The following is a 17,771-nucleotide window of genomic DNA, read 5'->3' on the forward strand; positions in this document are numbered from 1 at the left end:
CCTCTTGACCTCAGGCTTGATACCATGGCTGGGCTTTGCCACATTTCTGGAGGAAAGGTCTGGAGCTGATCCCACTACTGCCTTCTTGAGGTATTGAGTTGTGTGTTATACCAGGATCTCAGGGACAGGCTGGAGACATGGACACTTTCATGACTCCCAGAGTGGTCTGACGTAGGGTAAAATGTGATTTCTGCCTGCCTTGTCTGACCTCTGCAAGTTCCTGACTGGGTTTGGGTTTGGGTTGAGCAAGAGTAGCCTGCTACTGGACTCTGACTCTGTTGGTTCTAAGTGGCAGGACTGTAGGCTCCCTTTTGGTCTGGGATTCCTGCCTTGGTCATTCCTCTGCAGGCTGGGCTAGATGCTGGAAATTAGGCCTTGCTTTGGGCCTGGGGTGTGAGCCACATCACTGCTGTTCCTGCAACTAGTTTTGAACTTCCTTTTTTGGTACATAGCCCATGGCCTCCCTACCCAGAAATGATATTGCTGTGCACAATTCTGCGCACAATGCTGTGCCTTCTCCCCCCTGGATCTGGGACTGGGCAGTGGGTGACAAAGCTGCTTATTGGCACTGCCCCAGTCTCAGTACCCTGCTGTAAATCTAGGGGCATCCCAGAACAGGTTCCTTTTCTGCTGGTGTACAGCTTCTCCCTGGGTGCTGGAGGGCTCCATGCACCATATGCTCCTGCCCTGACTCTACCCTAATGTGTGTGCAGACCTGTCTCCCCATGTCAACCTGAGCTGGACAAAAGATTCACCCTGAGTTTTTCAGAGTTCTTCCATCGGTATTCAGTCTGGGGCAATTATATAGATGTTTGGCAGAGTTGTGGACAGGAGCTCAAGTGCATTGCTTCCTTCTACTCTGTTATCTTGGCTCTGCCCCCAAAGAATTATATTAGATGGTTAGAAAAGCCCCTTTCACTACCAGGAAGCTAATACTGAAATAGATTCCTTATCTGCAGAGTTCAAGATTTGAAATGTTTGATGACAGTCCTGCTTGGAGAGAGAATCTCTTGACACACCTTCCAGCCCTTAGATTTTATGAAGCTATGCCCCGGTGTGCAAATCTCTACATAATTCATAGATTATTAACAACCAAAAAAGGTTCTGTCTTTCCCTTAGGAAGAAGATGTTATACAGATCCACCCCAAGAAGGTCCTGCAATCTGAATTGGCTTTCTAGGGCAAAAAAGATTGAAAAGCCTACTGGGGGAAAAATTGCAATTCTAGAAGTTTGGGCCCTTAAACTGCAATGAATCATGAAGAGCAAAACATTCTCAACAAATAGGTTAATTAGCTCGATCATTAAGAAATTCACTCTTGGGACAGCTAGGTGGCGAAGAGCACCAGCCCTGGAGTCAGGAGGACCCGAGTTCGAAGATGACCTCAAGACACTTGACCCATTTACTAGCTGTGTGACCTTGGGCAAGTCGCTTACCCCAGTTGTCCTGTCCTCCCCCCTCCAAAGGAAAAAAAAAAAAAGAAATTCACTCTTTCGATGCGGGATATTCCTTTATGTTGTTAATTGGTATCTTATAAAAATTAACTGCCGTCATAAGGGGGAGCACTTTACTTTCAAAATGAATTTGACCTCCCTGACTCACCAGACTAGTCTGTGAGGATGGGTAAAAAAGTAAAGTAAAAGAAACAGAAGAACTTATTAATAAAGCCAAGTTTTAGCTCATCTAAAAAGAGCCCAGATGGAGGTATGCAGTGGAGTGGGAAACACACAAGCTCTGGAATTAGGAACCTGGTTTCTTTCCTGGCTCTGACAGGAGCTAGTAGATTAGTGTGACCTTTGGCACCTTGACCAAGTCCCATAACCTCACTGGGCTTCATTTCCTTGTCTCTAAAAGGCTTGGGTAGATGGCTAAGAGGTCCCTTCTAGCTCCTGATCTGAGATCTTAAATCATCCTGCTATAAAGATTAAATTTTCTTTTGTTAGGGGTTTTTAAGAAGTAAAATAATTTAAACCAACAGCAACTTAAATGGTTTCAAAATAAAAAGATGATTTTATTTCAAAAAGCACAAGAAACTATTTACAAATAAACTTTTAGAGCTTACACAAAGCATACATTATTTTTCTTTGATACCATATTTCTATATACAAAAAGATTAATTTAGGCAGAATTTAAAATGATCTAAAATCAGTTTCTTTGATTGCAAAAGAAGCAAGTATCTCGATCTATTTCAGGTAATTAGAAGATCTGTATCACGAGATTGGCAGGAAAGAGGGATGTGGTATCTCTGACGAGCCTGCTGGGCATGCTTGTATCGAAGTTTCCTTATTTCTGACATTAGTTCATGTTCTTTCTTTTCCAGCTCTTCTCGTTTTCGATCCAAAGAAACTTGCAAAAAAAAAAGTTTAAAATAAAAAATCAGGCTGATTTACCATATACATACCATGCAAGCAATACGGGTGCCTTTATTTTCACAGTTCGGTGTGTTGTAAAATCAATAAGGTGAAGCAGACTTTTTAAAAAAGCACTTTTTCCCTGAACAATGATAGAGAATGGCATTCTAATCTTACTTATTTGGAATGTCCAGAATACAAGGATATTGATTTTCCACTCTACAAATTGGCAATCAGATCTGCTGAGGAGAGGTTTTAGATTCATTGGTAAATGTCCACATTCTGCACAACAGGTAAGTAGGAGGATTCTTCAGCCTCCCCATTTTACCCCCAACTGCAGAGGATGAGGTGGTCTTTTTTCTTGCCATGGCTAACACTTCCACACTGACCCAATGCAGGGTAGCATGGTGGGAAGAACTGCCAGTGGGGGAACCCTTCTCCCTTATCTTTCCTCCTGTCCCCAGACCCCCTCCAGGGCAGCTGGGCAGGAAAAGCAACATGGTTACCCACACCACCTGAATGAGTTGGAAGTCATCAATTATAAACCTATCAATGTGTTAGAGGCCCACCAGGCCTTCCTCTCTGCCCTGCTGTGATGCACTTCAGACCCCTGGGCACTACCATCTGTACCCATGGTCCCCTGGGCCTTGTAACCCCCCCTTGAAAGTGTAGCTGAACCCTTATTTTATGTATTGTCTCCCATAATTAGAATGTGAACTCCTTGAGGGCAGGCACTGTCTTATTTTCTTGCTATCTGTGTCTCCAGACCTTTGCACAGTGTTAGATACATAGTAAATGTGTAATCAAAGCTTTTTCATGTCTTCTGGCTGTAACTGTACTCAAGGCACCCCTATCTCCTGTTCCTTGCTCCAGCTACCATTTTTCTTTACTCCTTCACTGTTTAATTTCTAGAAAGAAGAGTGTACATTCTCTTCTCAATATACTGCAATCTGGCTTCTAGCCTCACCCACAGGCTGCTCTTCCTACCATTACCCATGGGGATTTCCAAATCAAATGGTGTGCCCCCTTGCCTCCCACCCTAGTCATCACCCACCCAATCCATTCCTTTGTAAAAATCAGAGTCCTTGAATCTGGCCCTTCAATTTGCACACCAGCTCTGCCATGAACACTACAAGAGCTTTGCTGCCAAATTGGGTTTACTTTCGGGTCTGTACTTTTTAAAAATTCCAAATACCTGGGTGGGAGGGAGGGTACAAATATACAAAGTTGGGGGCAGCATTCCAAGTTAAGAGGATCCCTGAAATTCATCACCTCGTAGCCTCTCCCTCATGTAGTCGGCTATATCTGAACTCTTTCCGGGTGCCATAGGACAATCACTCATCACCTGTTTTCTGCTTCTGAGTGGATCCAATGGATGTGTGACTTACACAGGGGAAGAGAGTGTGATGTAGTGGGGACAATTGTGGATTTGTGATCAGGAGACCTGGACTTAAATCCTAGGTCTGCCACCAAGTGCCAGTGTGAGCCCTATTTGGGGCAGGGCATCCTTCTCCGATTACTCACAGCACTATGTCTGGGCCCCTCCTACGCATTTATCACATTCCCCGTCTAACACTTGTGTTCCAAGTTTTATTCCCTCTAGTTATATAGGGGCAGCTAGATGGCACAGTGGATAGAGCACCGGGCCTGGAGTCAGGATCTGAGTTCAAATACAACCTCAGACACTTCCTAGCTATGTGACCCTGGGCAAGTCACTTAACCCTGTTTGCCTCAATTCCCCATCTGTAAAATAGGGACACACTGGAGAAGGAAATGGCAAGTTATCCCAGTATTTTTACCAAGGGGTCACACAGAGTCAGGCACAACTGACAACTGAACAACGGATCGCTTTGTATGTTTGTAAATCATCGAACCTCTTTGGGTATCTGTTTCCTCATCTGTAAAACACAGGGGCAGGACTAGGTGACCACTCAATCCTATTAGCTAATGATAGGAAATCTTTATAGAGCACTTACTATGTGCCAGGCACTGTGCTAAGTGCTTTCTCACAGTAAGCCTGGGAGGTAGATGCTACAGGAAAACCCTGTTTTCCCAGTAAGAAAACTGAGGCAAACAGAGATTAAGTGACCTGCCCAGGGTCACGCAGCTAGTGTCTGAGATGGGATTTGAACTCAGATCTTCCTGACTCCATGCACAGAGCCAGCTAGCTGCCTCTTCACAGAGCACCCCGCCTGCATCTCTGTCTTCGCCCTGAGGCCCTATCAGCGGCACTCCAAATTCACCACGCCCATACCTGAACCCGTCTCCTGCCAAACACATCCTCCTAACTTTTCATTTCTACAGATACTGTTATTCGCGATTCTCACCCACTGCCGCATCCTAAGTGGTCCGTTAAGTTTCTGTTACTTCTCTCTCCTACATAACGGTCCCGCTTCTCCCTTCTCCATCACTCCTGCATCTGTGCTAGTGTAGGCCCTCATAACCCTCTGCTATGGCATCTCAGCCTCAAGTCTTTCTTTCCTTCTTCAATCTGCCCTTCATGCTGCTGTTTAGAGAGAGCTGGTTGCTCAGCTGGAATACTGGACTTGGATTCAAGAAGGCCAGAGTTCAAATCCTCCCTCAGACACTGACGAGCTATGTGCCCCAGGCAAGTCATCCCTTAACTGTCGGCCTCAGTTTCTTCACCTGCAGAATAGCACCCAACTCCCAGCACTGGTGTGAGGATCAAGTGAGACACTATTTGTAAAGGTTTAGCACAGCACCTGGCACACAGTAGAAGCTTAATAAATGCTTGTCCCCTCAGATCCTCGCCCCCACCTCCCAGTTACCTTCCCAATGCACTCCTCTGCTCAAAAGCCTTCAGAGGCTCTCCAGTGCTTAATGAATAAAGTAAAACTTCTTGATCCTGGCATTCAAGGCCCCTCTATCATCTTTCTTCAGCTTCTCTTCCCAGATTTTCTTATAGCGGTCCCCCCTTTGTGCACTTTATGTTCTAGACAAACTGGACTGCTTGCCACACCTGTTCTCATGCTGGTCCCTGCTGTGCTTGCCCCTTTGTCTAGATGTCTCCCATGGCCACTTGCTGAAATCCTCCCTTCCTCACCTCGGGTATGGATTCTTCCAGGAAGCTCCTTCTTCCTGGTGCTCTTGAGGGGGATCTTTCACTACGTACAGGGGGCCCTTAGCACCATGATCACATAAAACACGGATTAGGGCACAAGGCTGTTGCCCTTGAGGCTGAAACGCCTCCAGGACCCAGGCGCAGGGCTCCTGTACAGCTTCTGAGCAGAGAGGGCCGCCCCTGCTTTCACTGGCTGGGAATGCACATACCGTTAAAGCTTCCCAAGAGGCCACAATCGCTGTTATAGCACAGTCCCTCGGCACACATGCCCCAGCAGTTAGATACTAAAGTGAGGAGTGCCCGGAGAGTGTGCCTGCAGAGGGGCACTGTGGCTGCTGTATATGCTAAGAGTTAGCAGAATCAGGATTGTCTGAGATTCCCAGATGTAAAGTCCGCAAAGATACACAGGGCAGCCAAACTGAAACCTCTGTAAAGCTATTTTTGCCTGTCCCAGGAATTCCCCCTGGTTTATCTCATCACTTCTCACCTGGACTTGTGCAACAGCCTGACTGGTCTCCCAGCTTCAAGCCTCCCCACTACAGTCCACCCCCCACTTAGCCACCAAGCCAGGCCTGATCATGTCACCCCTTATTCAGCACACTCTGATGGCTCCTTAGACCCTTGGGTCCCATGTAAACCCTCTGTCTGGCATTTAAAGCTCCTCACGGGCCATTCTGATTTCCAGTCCTGTGACATATTACTCTCCTCTGCACACTCTACAATCCACAGAAATGAGTCAACTTGCTGTTCCTCACCCATGTCACTCAATATCCCATGTCCACGCTTTGGCAGTGGCCATTGTCCCCCAGGCCTGGAAGGCTCTCCCTCCCCCCACTCTGCCTCTCAGAATCCTGAGTTTCCTTGAAGACTTCGCTTGGATTCCTGTACTTTCTAACAGAGGCCCTTTGTTGTCATCCAACCTCCCCCAGCTGCTGCTATCTTCTTCTCTAGCGTTACCTTCTTGCCCTGCTCTGAATATATCTGCTAAGTACCTATATATGCCCACGTTATCTCTCCCATTATAGTGTAGGATCCTTGAAGGCAGGGCCGGTTTCTGTTTTTTCTTTGCATCTTCAGCACCAAGCACAACTTCTGGCATGTAGTAAGCACTTAATAAATGCCCGCTGATTCCTTACACACTACATGCCATCTCCTTTGCTCAGGCTGCTCCCTTGCCTAGAGTGCTCTCCCTCTCCAAGACCCCCTTCCTGATCTTCCCAGTTACTAGGGCTCTTCTTTCTAAATGATCTTGTTGCTCTAATTGGACATGTCACCTCCTCCAATAGAATGCAAGCTCCTCAAGGAAGTGATTATTTAACTTTTGCCTTTATCACACTTCATATCCTGGCATACAGTAGGTACTTAACAAAAGCTCTAACATTATGACAGAGCAGACAGTTAAGAATGCCATTTATCATTCCCTTTAAACTTATCCCCGCCATGTTCGACTTCAGCTGATGGCTAACTCATGGGATCATCCAGCTGCCTGGAAGCAAATCCCTGAGCATCACAGAAACATTTCTACCTGACTGATGGACTGATGGATCGTAGAGGCTATGAAGGGGCTGACTCCATGCCTGAGATGTATGCCCTCCTCCTCCTGCCTGGCACTGCCTTTGAGAGGAAGCTGGTTTCAATCCCAAACTACCTTACATGTATTCTGCTTGTACATGTCTATGTTTTCTCCCCCAACAGCAAATAAGATCCTTGTGAGCAGGGAGTGTCCCATTCATTGTTGTAACCTCTACGCTGAGCACCGGGCCTAGCACAGGTAGGCACTGAACGAAAGCCATCTGGATGACTGGTTGTGGGAGGTCCCCCAAAGTACTCCTTGTTCATGTGTCTCTCAGGCCCACAGAGGCAGTTAAGAGGAAGCATATCCAGAAAGCTTTGAGTCTGTTTTGCCCATCAGAAGCATTTCAGTTAGAAGGCAGCAGGGCAGGGGGACAGCCATCACTCTCTTGGGCTCCCACTTTTCTCCTCCATGACCACATAAGGCTGCTTCCTCCATTCAACAACAATAACAAAGAAACAAAGAGAAGCACTTTTCCCCAGGGAACAAAGTCAGTGGATCAAATGTTGACCAATCCGCAGGAAGCTTCATCTTTGCTGTCCCAGCAGTCCATCAGAGAGCTCAGAGCAAACAAATGGGGGCTGGAGTGCCCAGTACTGACAGACAGATTGAGAAAACAAAGTAAAGAAAGGAGAAACCATAACAGGTCTGAAAAACAAGTGCTAAGGCTGTTTTCTACCAAGCGGTCAAAACACTTTCATTAAGATCTGACCATAATTTTGATAAACTGCAAGTGTGTGACAGACTGAAGGACCAGCCAGCCAGAGGAACAGACAGTGAGGCTGGGGAATAATGTGATTAGTATTTGGCAAAGTCTCCCCTCCAGTTTTTAAGGCTGTAACAACTTTCTGGACATTTCAGAGGATGCTGCTGTCTCCATCTTAAGACTTCTGTTCTTTGGATTGGCAGCTGATGTGACACAAATTCAAAGTAAAGTCTGGCTGAAATACCAATCCACTAATGATACTTACACCAAGTACTGCAAAATTAAAACTCATGATAAGAGGACTCTCCTCCATGTAGCAACTTACAATGTGTTTCAGGATCAATCCCAGGAATATAATTGATATGGCCTTCAGGAAGAATTGCTGAAGAAACAGGTTTCAGTGGACTCTTGGCCTTTAACTCCTGAAGCCTCTCTATTACAAAAAGGAGAAGGAAAAAAAAGGGTGTGTGTTTGTGTGGGTACAAACCAAACATTAACAAGAATCATAAAACACGGTCTTGCGGATTTCAAGGAGAAGGCTGACACCTGCCTGGAGGCAAGAAAAGGACAGTCCAAAGGAATGCAATTTAAGTCTTAAAAAATGGACTGAGAATGCAGATCAAAGTATGTATTTTTTCTACTTCATTCTTTCTCGTGGTGTTTTTTTTATCTGTTTCTTTTTTCATGACTGTGACTAACATGGAAATATTTTTTACATGATAGCACACGTATAAACTATATCAAACTGCCTACCATTTTAGGAAAAGGGGATGAGACGGAGGGAGAAAAATTTGGAATTCAAAATCTTGTAAAATGAATGCAAAAAATTTTCTTGACATGGGAAAAAAATAAAATACTAAAAAAAATTAAAAAATAAAAACTGGACTGACACAGCTCCACTGGGCTTAGCCTCAAGCTATTGCAACAGGTCTTAAACCCTTTAAACTAATGGCCCACACAAACAAGCCACAAGCTTCAGAAGCTCTATTGTAGACTGGCTGTTTGCTTCTATTTTGAGAATGGGGACCGACTCTAATGCTATCAATTGCGGTTGGTGTCCCAGACTGGCCTAAAGGGCTTATGTACCTGACAATATAATACATTCCAGTTCCTGAGAAGTAGGGTGGAGGGGTTCTGAGGAAGGGGGAGAGTAAGAAAGCATACAGTCTTGAAGTGAGGAGGAAGTGCTTTCTAGATACAGAGCTGGCTGGAGGTAAAATTTCAAAATTGGTTTTTGGTCTTTGGAAGCATTCCACCACCCTTTCTGTATCTTTCACTGCCTGCTAACTCCTGCTCCGGGTCTCCAGGGCCCTCTTGCTGCCCACTGAAACATGCCTACTTTGAAAAATTAGACCACAGTACTGAAAATAACATGTTGAATTTGTGACGTATTTGAAAAGCAAACTGTGTGCCATAGAGATCTGCTGGTTCTCATGACTCTTCTTGTTCTACTTTGCTCGTGTTCTTTGTTGTTAAGTGCAGAATAAAATAAAATTAGAGGGAAAAAGGCCTGTCCAATGCCTCGAAGTAAATGAAATTTCCTATTCACCTCAAACTCCCTTTGGGGTAGATAGAGCAAGAGGAGGAGCAAGATGGGTAAAGAAAAGGGCATATGGGGAGAAGAGAATAAAGTCAGGCCGGGAATAAAGCCATACTTGGCCCACTTCCCCAGAGAAAATAGGAGGACACCTTGACAGAAACAGCCAGTGATTCGTGAATCCAGAAGTATAAAAACCATCCTATGGTGAACCTCCAAAGGAATACAGCAAACCATATAGATACACACACACACACACACACACACACACACACACACACACACACACACACACACATATCAGGCTTTCTCTTGAAAGATGTTCCAGGTTAGTTAGTGCATGGGGATTTTCTCACCCTAGACTATCGCATCTGTAAAGGGCACCAGCTACTTGTTTACATCTAATTATAAAAACAGCACAAGTCCCAAAGTTCAAGGGTCATTCATGGTTGGTCTGCAGTCTTGGCAGAACTGGCCAGCTCCAGACTGGCCGATGCATGGGCTGTGGCAAAGAAAAGACCTCTCTCCACACTCCCCACAGGGCCCTTGTCCCAGGCCTTGTTTTAATACCAGTAAAATAGAGCTAGGAAAGTTGCCTGGGGGCATGAGCTGCTTCCCTCTCCCGTGGAGTAGAACTGAACGAGCTGGCCAGAGGTTCTGCCCCTGGTGACTCCCCCACATTGTTTCTGTACTCAAGTTTCTTCCCGTCCTCCCCTGATGAGCCCACGGAGTCCATAACCATCCTAAGTTTTCTTCTCCCTCTAATGGAAGCATCAAAACGGGTCTTGGATGAGGAGGGACAATAAAAGCTGAGCATGGCAGGGAAACCTGTAACTAAATACTGCTCATTTCCAAGTCAGGGAACTGCTGCTTTATAGGAGGAAAGAGCTTTTAATATTCAACTGATACAATCTGTCATGAGGTCTTCCCTGTTTTTTTTTCACTTACTAATAGAATGGTGGTGTAAACAAGTAAAGCTGCTTGGATGCTGCTGTTGCAATCTGAAAGGCTGCTGGGACAGCAGGAGGCTACCAGAGGGCTGTGCTTTTAAAAGCAGGCCCCTTCATCTGGCCAGGGAGCAGCAGTGATGGGCTGGGCAGAGAAAGAGAGGAAGGGGAGTGTGCTCACCAAAGAGTTCATCTTGGTTTTGCCGGTAATCACGTGTGTCAAAATGAACACATTTCCTTCTGATGCGATTACATAAAGCAGCAACTGAATGTGATGACTGCAAAGGATCCTCTTCATCTTCTTTCCCCTAAAGAGAAATGACAGGTGAGCAGAAACAATGGCCAGCATCCAACTGAGTTTAAAACAAACTAATAATAATTGCTCCCATGGTCATCATAAGCCCTCTATCCCTGCTATCTTAAAATACATTTCAGAAAAAGTTTATACTCCGTGATTGAGAAATGTTTTAGAAACGGTGAACAGGATTTTAGAATCGGAAGGGACCTCAGAAGTTATCTTGTCCCAGCCACTTCATCTTCTAGATGAGGATTCTGAAAACCTGAGCACTAGAGCGATGGGAAGGTCACATGACTGAGATTGCAACTCAGGCCCTGATTTCAAAATCCTGGGCATTTTAAGATGAACATGTACTTTAGGAGTTAACAATAGTACAACCACCATCATATATAAAAATTAATATCTTGGAATATATGAAAAACATGATACCACAGACTGGACTGATTTTTTTTGTGAAAAGTTATTTTTTAAAATTTGTGCCTGGATGGATATGAGTTATAGACTTTCTACAACTACTCTGGGGTGGGCCTCTGATTTCACTGATATTTCAATGAATTCTAAGACGAGGAAACTCATCTTAGGTCAGCACCTTTCCCACAATCTGCAGTCTGAGAGAGTCGTCTGTGGCCCTGAAAGGTTAAGGGACTGGCTCTAGGTCACACAGTGCCAGAATCTGTCTCAGGTGTGTCCTTCTGTCTCCAAGGCCAGCTTTGCCCATGACCCCTCACTGCCTCTAGGCAAGCTATTCCACGTAACATTTGGATCAGGGCTTATAAGAAGAAATTTGTCCTTAACAAGTATCTTAGGCACTTAATAAATCTCTAGTAAGGCATACTTTCAACATACTTTACTGTCACATACAAAATGGAAATAAACTGTACTGAATTTAGAGTTGATATTTATTGTTTGGGATTACTGTACATAAAGAAAATTATAAACATGTAAGAAAATAGTTTAACCAATATGCAAAAACAGTTATGAACTGGTACTACATACAAACTATACTTTCCCCCACAAACCTCCCAAAAATGACAATTAAAAAATATGAATAGTGTGGGAGCTCAGACGTAAAAAAGCATGTGTTTCATGTGAAATTTAACAAAAAGGTAAACTGAGGCAATTCTCCATGCAAGTTATTATTTATTAACAGGGGCACGTGACCTGATAATAAAGCATAGGTCAAATGGCACTGCCTTTGGCCAGAAGACTCCAAATTGAAGATGCGACTCATTTTTATAACGACAGAAATCATATCATTGGTTACAGGACTAAGGAATCATAGCCCTCCCCCTGTGGGATAAAGACTCTCTCTCTCTATCTCTAAGGAAGGCTTTTGGGAATTTATGGGTCTTGGCTGTAGCCTGAGATTACTCCTAGGGACTCAGGTACATAGACTCACTGGTGCCTGGGGAACCAGGATTAGTTAAGACCACCTTAACTGCTAAAGATGAGACAAGGTCAGTTAGTCCTAGCTTCTCAAGGATACCACACAAACCTTGCAGGAAATGTCGAGATAATGTTTTATGAGAGTATTGAGAATGGAGTTTTTCTTTAACTAAATGTGGGAAAGCTTAGCCTCAGTATCTAACTTCAGAGAGGGGAGGCTGAACTTTAGCACACATAAGCTTCTTCAACAGAGACAGAGAAGAGGAATATGGTTACAGAATAAAATCACTTACAGAGTAAAATCAAATATAAAATACAGGAGCAAAAATTAATTCTCTCACATGTGCGTAGCCCGAGAGGTACAGACAGGAGCTAGTAAAGTGTGCCACAGTAGACTGAATTTGATTAAGAACTAGATTATTTTTGGAAAAGCATGGAACTTAGAAAACTTAAATCTGAATCCCAGTGCCCTAAATCTGGGGCAATTCACCAAATCTCTCTAGATTTGTTTCCTCATCAACAAAATGAAGATACAAATTCCCTACACCTATCTCAGTGAGCTGTAGTGAGGAAAGTGTTTTTTATAGGCATGGGGAGCTATTAAAACAGATCTTCCTTAACTCCTCAGCAGCCCACAGATAACTCAGGAAGACCATGAGAAAACAAGTTTTATCATAACAAGTAAAATTCTATGTATTACAGGATCTCTGAGTTGGAAAGGATCTCAGATGCCATCTGATTCCATCCAAATTTGAATGGAAATCCCTGCTATGACAGGTCTTAAAAGATCCTCCAGAAAGTGAAAAGAGCACAACCAGGAAAACACAGTATCAGCTACACTGTGTGATGATCAACCACGAATGACTCAGCTCTTCTCAGCAACACAATGATCCAAGACAAGCACAAAGGGCTTACAAAGGAAAACACCATCTGAATCCAGATAAAAAATGGGTGGCCTTGTAATGCAGATCGCAGCAGATGTTTTTCACTTACTTTACTCTTTTTCATGGTTTTTAACCTTTTGATCTGTTTCTTCTTTCACAACTGTGACTAATATGAAAATGTTTTACATGACAGCACACGTATAACCTATATCAAATTGCTTATCATTTTCGTAAGGGCGGGTGGGAGGGAGGGAGAAAAATGTGAAAAGCAAAATCTTGTAAAAATGAATGCTAAAAACTGTCTTGACATATAATTAGGAAAAATACTATTAAAAAAAAATAAAATCCTCCAGCCTCCACTTGAGGACATCTAGTAGTAGGGCTGCTGCCATATGCAGCAGCTCGTTCCATTTTTGGATAAGGACAGTTTTAATCGTCAGAAAATTTTTATTTGCTACAAGCCAAAATCTGCCCCTGCAAGTCTTCCTGTTGCTCTTAATTCATCATGCCCACCATTTCTTATTGTACAGTAATATTCTACTGCATCCACATATCATAATTTTCTTACTATTCTTTTATCAATGGGTATCCACTTTGCTTCTGGTTATTTGCTACCATAAAGAATGCTAGGGATAATTTGGTATATATTGGTCCTTTATGGTCTCTGACTTCCTTGGGCTATGTGTCCAGGACTGGAATTGCTAAGTCAAAGGGTATGGCCGACTGAGTTACTTTTCTTGTACAATTACAAAGAGAAAACCAGAAGAGTCAGGCCACTTCACAGTTTTGCCAACAGAACATCAAGGTACCTGCTCATAGCTTCTCCACCACTGGCTGTTCTCATTTTCTGCTGAACTACATGAGGTAAAGTAAAACCTCAGAGTTGTATTAATTTGTCTCTTACTATTTGTGATTTAGAGCATGTTTTCAGGTGAGTTACTTCTAGTTTGCGATTCTTCTGAACGTTGTTCATATCCTTTCACCATTTATAAAAATATTTTATTAAAAGGATATGTTGGGAGAGAGAGGAGGATCAAAGAGAGGAGCGTGCTCCTAGTAGATAAGGGTCTGATGGTGGATAAAAGATCTGAGAGAAAGCAGGGCTCATCTCCTCTTACTTTGCTTCTGGTTTTTTGTTGTTAGTTTTTTGGTTTGTTTTTCGCCAAAGAGAATGGTGTTAGGAGGGGAAGGGGCAGAACAAGAATGGCTAATAGAGTCAACACACAGAACAATTAAGTAAGACATCGTCTAGGTTCCCTTGATGCATCCAAGGCACAGAGTGCAGATCAGGTACTCAGAGAATGAGCAGATGTAGCAGCTGAGCCAAACATATCTGAAAGCCTACGACTAACAGTAGGGCTACCCCAACGCTCTGTCCTGGGCTCTCTCTCTTCTCATGCTGCACTCTGTCTCGAAGACCTCATTGGCTCCCACGTTTCAATGTTCAATGTATCCATCTCCAATCCAACACTACTAACTACCTATTAGACATTTCACATTGAATGTTCCACTGGCATCTCAAACTCAACAAGCCCAACTACACTTCCCCTAAAATCCACCCCCTCTTCCAAACGCCCTTGCTTCTGTGGAGGGCACCTCCATCCTTCCAGTCATATAAGTTCATTCCTTTACTCCTAACTCCCCTTTCACCCCACATTTCTAATCAGCTGACAAATCTTGTTTTTTCCTCCATGTCTCTCATATCTGTCCCTTTTCTCCACTCACACAGAAACCAGCTGAGTTCAGGCCCTTATAACCTGCAGCCTTATAATATCATAGACTATTGCAACAACCTCTGAATTAGTCTCTCTACCTAAAGCGTCTTTCCTTTTCTGTTTACCTCCTACATAGCTGCTAAAATTATTTCCCTAAAACACAGGTCTAAGTCACCATCCCCTCACCCTCCAGGGGCTTCCTATTGCCTCTAAGATCAAATTGTAAACTCCTCTGACATGTAAAGTCCTTTCTGACTTAGCTCCAACCTACCCTGCCAGTCTTATTACATTTTACTCCCTTTTACACTCTACAGACCAAGCCAACAGGTCTTCTTGCTGTTCCTCACAAACAACATCAACACTCTCCCTTGCCTAGTCTAGGGGGCAGCTAGGTGACACAGTGCTGGGCCTGGAATTAGGAAGGCTCATTTTCCTGACTTAAATCTGGCCTCAGGTATTTACTAGCTAGGTGACCCTGGGCAGGTCACTTAACCCTGTTTGCTTTAGTTTCCTCATCTGTAAAATGAGCTGAAGAAGGCTATGGCAAACCATTCCAGTATCTTTGTTAAGAAAACCCCAAAAAGGGTCACGAAGAGTTGGACACGAGTGAAAAGTGACTAAACAACAAAATTGTGTAGGTTGTCCCCTAATGCCTAGAATGTACTCCCTTCCTTACCTTTGTCTCTTAGAATCCCTAGTTTTTGTCTATGGTCGGTTCAAGGGCTACCTCTTACATGAAGTACCAACTGCTTCTAAAGCAGCATATAAATGTGAATTGTTATACATTGGAGGAACGAATACTTTTTTAAACATCATCTATACAAGTTGATGAAGCTGAAGAAACTGGAGAGAAAAGGACAAATAAGACATTGCAGACTGAGAACTAGCAGGACCTAATCATTTTTTCCCCCTGACCACCCCCTTCCCATCCCCCACCTCCTCTACATGCTGCTAGGAGCTTCACTGCTGACCCCTGCCCCTTAACTAACTTGTACCTATTTTTTATGTACTAAGAATTGTAAGACCATAGATTTTGAGCCGGAAAGACCTTAGTGGCCATATCTGGTATGGCCACTCCATTTTACAGATGGAGACCCTTAGGCCTGGAGAAGTAAGATGATCTGAACAATGTCAAATGGGCTCAGACTCCAAACTCCATCATGCCAGGCTGTCCATGTTGATTTTCCCTAAAAGAACATAAACTGCTTCAGGGAGAGAATCATTTCTGTCTTTATATCCCCAGTTCAGCCGTGTGAATGAGTAGGTCATGGAAATGAGTAGGTCTTTAATAAATGTTTACTGACTCGCCAGGGTGCAACAGTTTAGAAAACACAGTTACAAGTTGCAAAGTAAGGAGAAGTCAACCAGGGTGGTGAAAAGCCTTTAGTTGATGTCACCTGAGAAGTGGCTAAAGGAATCGAGGATGTTTAGCCTGCAGAAAAGACTCAAGGGGCTGCCTGGAAGAGGGATGAGACTTACTGCATCTGCCCAGGGGGTAGAACAATGGGCAGCAGGTGGAAGCTGCAAAGTGGGAAGTTTAGCCTTGTGGTTAGGGAAGTTTCTTATGAATGAGAGCTTATCCCAAAGTGGAATAGGCTACCTCAGATGGTTGTGGGTCTTCCTTCAGGAGAGTCTTTAAGCAAAGGTTGTATGACCACTTGTTGAATCATGCTGTAGTGGAGAACTGTTTGGGGTACAGACTGGACTAGATGGCCACTGAGGTCCCTCCCAAAATTAAGTCCCTGAGATTCTCTGGCATCACTGCAATACACAAATTGGTCAGACACTATCATGGCTCTAGAGCTGGAAGGGAGCTCAGAGGCCCTTAGGGCAGAAGCCCCCAGGTTAGACAGGGAGGCATTGCCAGGGGGTGTGAACCAGAGCCAGTGTGCTTGCTTCCCACTGTTTCCAGGAGCCTCTGCTCATTTCCATTCCCAAAGCACAGGTGAGCTGCATGGCCCTTTTATGACCACAAAGTCACCAGGGAGCCTGGATACACTAAAGCTAATGAGAACAAGGCTTACGAAATAAATAAGGAATACTGTCTAACTCTTAAGCACCATTTCAAAATTTAAATAATTTTAGGAAAACATATAACAATGTTCAACAAATCAAGTTCTTACCTTTTTTATTTTCAACCCCTTCAATGCATTTAATGCATCAAATTCTCTAGCTCTGTTGTTCCGAAGAAGTCTGGCTATCTCCTCGTAATGTTCTTTGCGTTCTGCCTCATCAAATTTTCGTTTAAGTAAAACCTGGATTTGCCAGTCGGTATCACTGCATGCTTGTTCAGTATTTGCCAACGTTTCTTCGACCAACTAAAAGTAGGAATTACAGAAACACAGTCAATATTTTGAACCAAGAAGAAATCCGTAATCTGAGAGGAAGCTGCAACCAAGTTAAGCTGTTTTCAAAATATTTTATGAATAACTTACATCAATATACAAAGAGAATTATGTGAAGTGCTTTTGCAGAACTTAGAGTACTATGTAAAAGTTATTATGTAGGGGCAGCTAGGTGGCACACTGAGTGGAGCACCGGCCCTGGAGTCAGGAGAACCTGAGTTCAAATCTGGTCTCAGACGCTTGACACATTTACTAGCTGTGTGACCTTGGGCAAGTCACTTAACCCCAATTGCCCTGCCCCCCAAGAAAACTAAAAAAAGAAAAGTTATTATGTAGTGTTCTAAGGTTTACCAAGAGTGATATTCCTTATAACAAGCCTATAATTGAAGTCACAGTAATTGTTCCCATTTTACAGATGAGAAACTAAGGCTCAGAATTACTTATAATTAGTCACGAAGCTATTTTAGAAACATTCTAACAGTGTCATCAATTTTGTAAGTTTTTTGTAATCTTTTTTTCTTACATTTTAAGTTCTAGACAGTCTCTCTCCCCACTAGAGAAGGTGGTACCATTTGACAAAGATACATGCACACACTCATATACAGAAGCATATATATAAAAGTGTGTGTATATACGTGTGTGTGTGTGTGTGTGTGTGTGTGTGATACCGTAACATGCACACTTATATTTATCAGTTCTTTCTCTGGAGATGGATAACATCTTCCTTCATAAGTTTTCAGCAGTTGATTTGAGTACTTACAATGCTCAGAGTAACTGAGTCGGTCTGTTATTCCTTGGACAATATGGCTGCTACCGTTCATGATTCTACCCATGTCGCTCTCATTGTTCCATGTAAATCTTGGCATCTTTTTCTAAAATCAACCTGCTCATCATTTCTTACAATTTTGTTATTTTAGAAAATACACACACACACACTCACAACACACTC

General features: G+C 43.5%; 1 protein-coding gene across 1 annotated transcript in view; it reads right to left on the reverse strand.

Annotated features, from left to right (window-relative positions):
• Nucleotides 1-1,980: 1,980 nt before the first annotated feature.
• The window catches only part of TBC1D31 (TBC1 domain family member 31), a 69,543-nt gene continuing 53,752 nt past the window's right edge, over nt 1,981-17,771 (reverse strand). Inside the window, exons 19-22 of the mRNA XM_036758323.1 lie at nt 16,601-16,795; nt 10,376-10,502; nt 8,036-8,143; nt 1,981-2,344 (exon numbers count right to left, since the gene is read on the reverse strand). Of these exons, the coding sequence (XP_036614218.1) occupies nt 2,187-2,344; nt 8,036-8,143; nt 10,376-10,502; nt 16,601-16,795 (588 nt within the window). The 3' untranslated portion in view covers nt 1,981-2,186. The remainder of the gene's footprint in view (nt 2,345-8,035; nt 8,144-10,375; nt 10,503-16,600; nt 16,796-17,771) is intronic.

The sequence above is a fragment of the Trichosurus vulpecula genome, chromosome 1, assembly GCF_011100635.1.
Source record: "Trichosurus vulpecula isolate mTriVul1 chromosome 1, mTriVul1.pri, whole genome shotgun sequence".
In the NCBI taxonomy this organism is placed as follows: domain Eukaryota; kingdom Metazoa; phylum Chordata; class Mammalia; order Diprotodontia; family Phalangeridae; genus Trichosurus; species Trichosurus vulpecula.